General features: G+C 37.3%; 1 protein-coding gene across 1 annotated transcript in view; it reads right to left on the reverse strand.

Annotated features, from left to right (window-relative positions):
* The window catches only part of RPF2 (ribosome production factor 2 homolog (S. cerevisiae)), a 56,776-nt gene that overhangs the window by 46,299 nt on the left and 9,090 nt on the right, over positions 1–1,387 (reverse strand). Inside the window, exon 4 of the mRNA XM_011970651.1 lies at positions 237–280. Coding sequence (XP_011826041.1) covers positions 237–280 — 44 coding nt within the window. The remainder of the gene's footprint in view (positions 1–236; positions 281–1,387) is intronic.

Raw genomic sequence — 1,387 nt, forward strand, 5'->3', positions numbered from 1 at the left:
CAAGTTTTAAAAATTTTATCAATATATTTGCAGGCAATGAATAACACATTTCCCAGCCAGAGTGAAAAGAAAGATCTATAGATATTTTTAAAAATATTTCCTCTCCATTTTACATCAAAATTCCCTCACATAGGATGACCTCTAATTTAAAAAAAAATCACAAATTTGGAGAACAAATGAATTAATCTGAATAATTACTACTTATATGTTTTCTTAAATCATAAAGATTATTGTACTTACCAGTGATGTCTGATCCTCAAACGGTCTTGTAATATTTTTCCTAAGAATATCAAAAAAGTGACCACAATTTTAATAACCTCAATAAGTATATACAATTAATATATTAAGGTAATTTTATATTCAGATGATAAAAAAATGGAAAGGATATTCATTCATTAAAATATTTATTCAGTGCCTACTATATGCCAGGCCACCATTCTAGGAGCTAGTGATACTATACTACTACATTAAACAAGATGCTTGCTTTCATGGAGTTTACAGGCTTGTGGAAAATAGTCTTCTGTACACAGGGATTCTGCATCCTTCTGCATCCATGGATTGATCTGACCAACCACAGACTGCTAGTATTCAATAGAAAAAGAAAGTGTGTTTTTAAAAAAAAGCGGGGGGCCGGGCACAGTGGCTCACACAGTGAGCTATGATCATGCCACTGCACTCCAGCCTGGGTGACAGTGAGACCCCGTCTCTAAAAAAAAAGTTAATCAAGAAATAAAAAGAAAAAAGAACAATAAAAAGCAGGATAAACCAGAAAATACAGCATTACAACAATTTACATAGTATTTACATTATACTAGATATTATAAGTAATCGAGAGACGATTTAAAGTATATGTGACTTGCTTTTATGGGAAGCATTTTTTTAAAAAAGTATACAGGAGGATGTGCATGGGTTATATGCAAATACCAGGCCATTTTATGTAAGAGACGAGCATACCCAGATTTTAGTATCTAAGGTGAGGTTTCTGGAACCATCGCCCACAGATACTTAGGGATGACTGTAGCTTATTCCAGGGCTGTGGTAAGGAAAATGACAAGATGAATCCAGAGAATTTTGTGATGTTAGAAAGTAAGGAAGTGCTCAAAAACAGGAGGCATGTTGAAAGGTCATAGGAACCAAACTAAAAGAGTTCCCAACTTTGGGAGGCCGAGGTGGGCAGATCACGTGGTCAGGAGATTGCGACCATCCTGGCTAACACAGTGAAACCCCATCTCTACTAAAAAACAAAAAAACAAAAAAATCAGCCGGGCGTGGTGGGCACCTGTGTAGTCCCAGCTACTCGGGAGGCTGAGGCAGGAGAATGGTGTGAACCCAGGAGGCGGAGCTTGCAGTGAGCCAAGATTGCACCACTGCACTCCAGCCTGGGCGA

The sequence above is a fragment of the Mandrillus leucophaeus genome, unplaced genomic scaffold (genome assembly GCF_000951045.1).
Source record: "Mandrillus leucophaeus isolate KB7577 unplaced genomic scaffold, Mleu.le_1.0 Scaffold96, whole genome shotgun sequence".
NCBI classification, from domain to species: Eukaryota; Metazoa; Chordata; class Mammalia; order Primates; family Cercopithecidae; genus Mandrillus; species Mandrillus leucophaeus.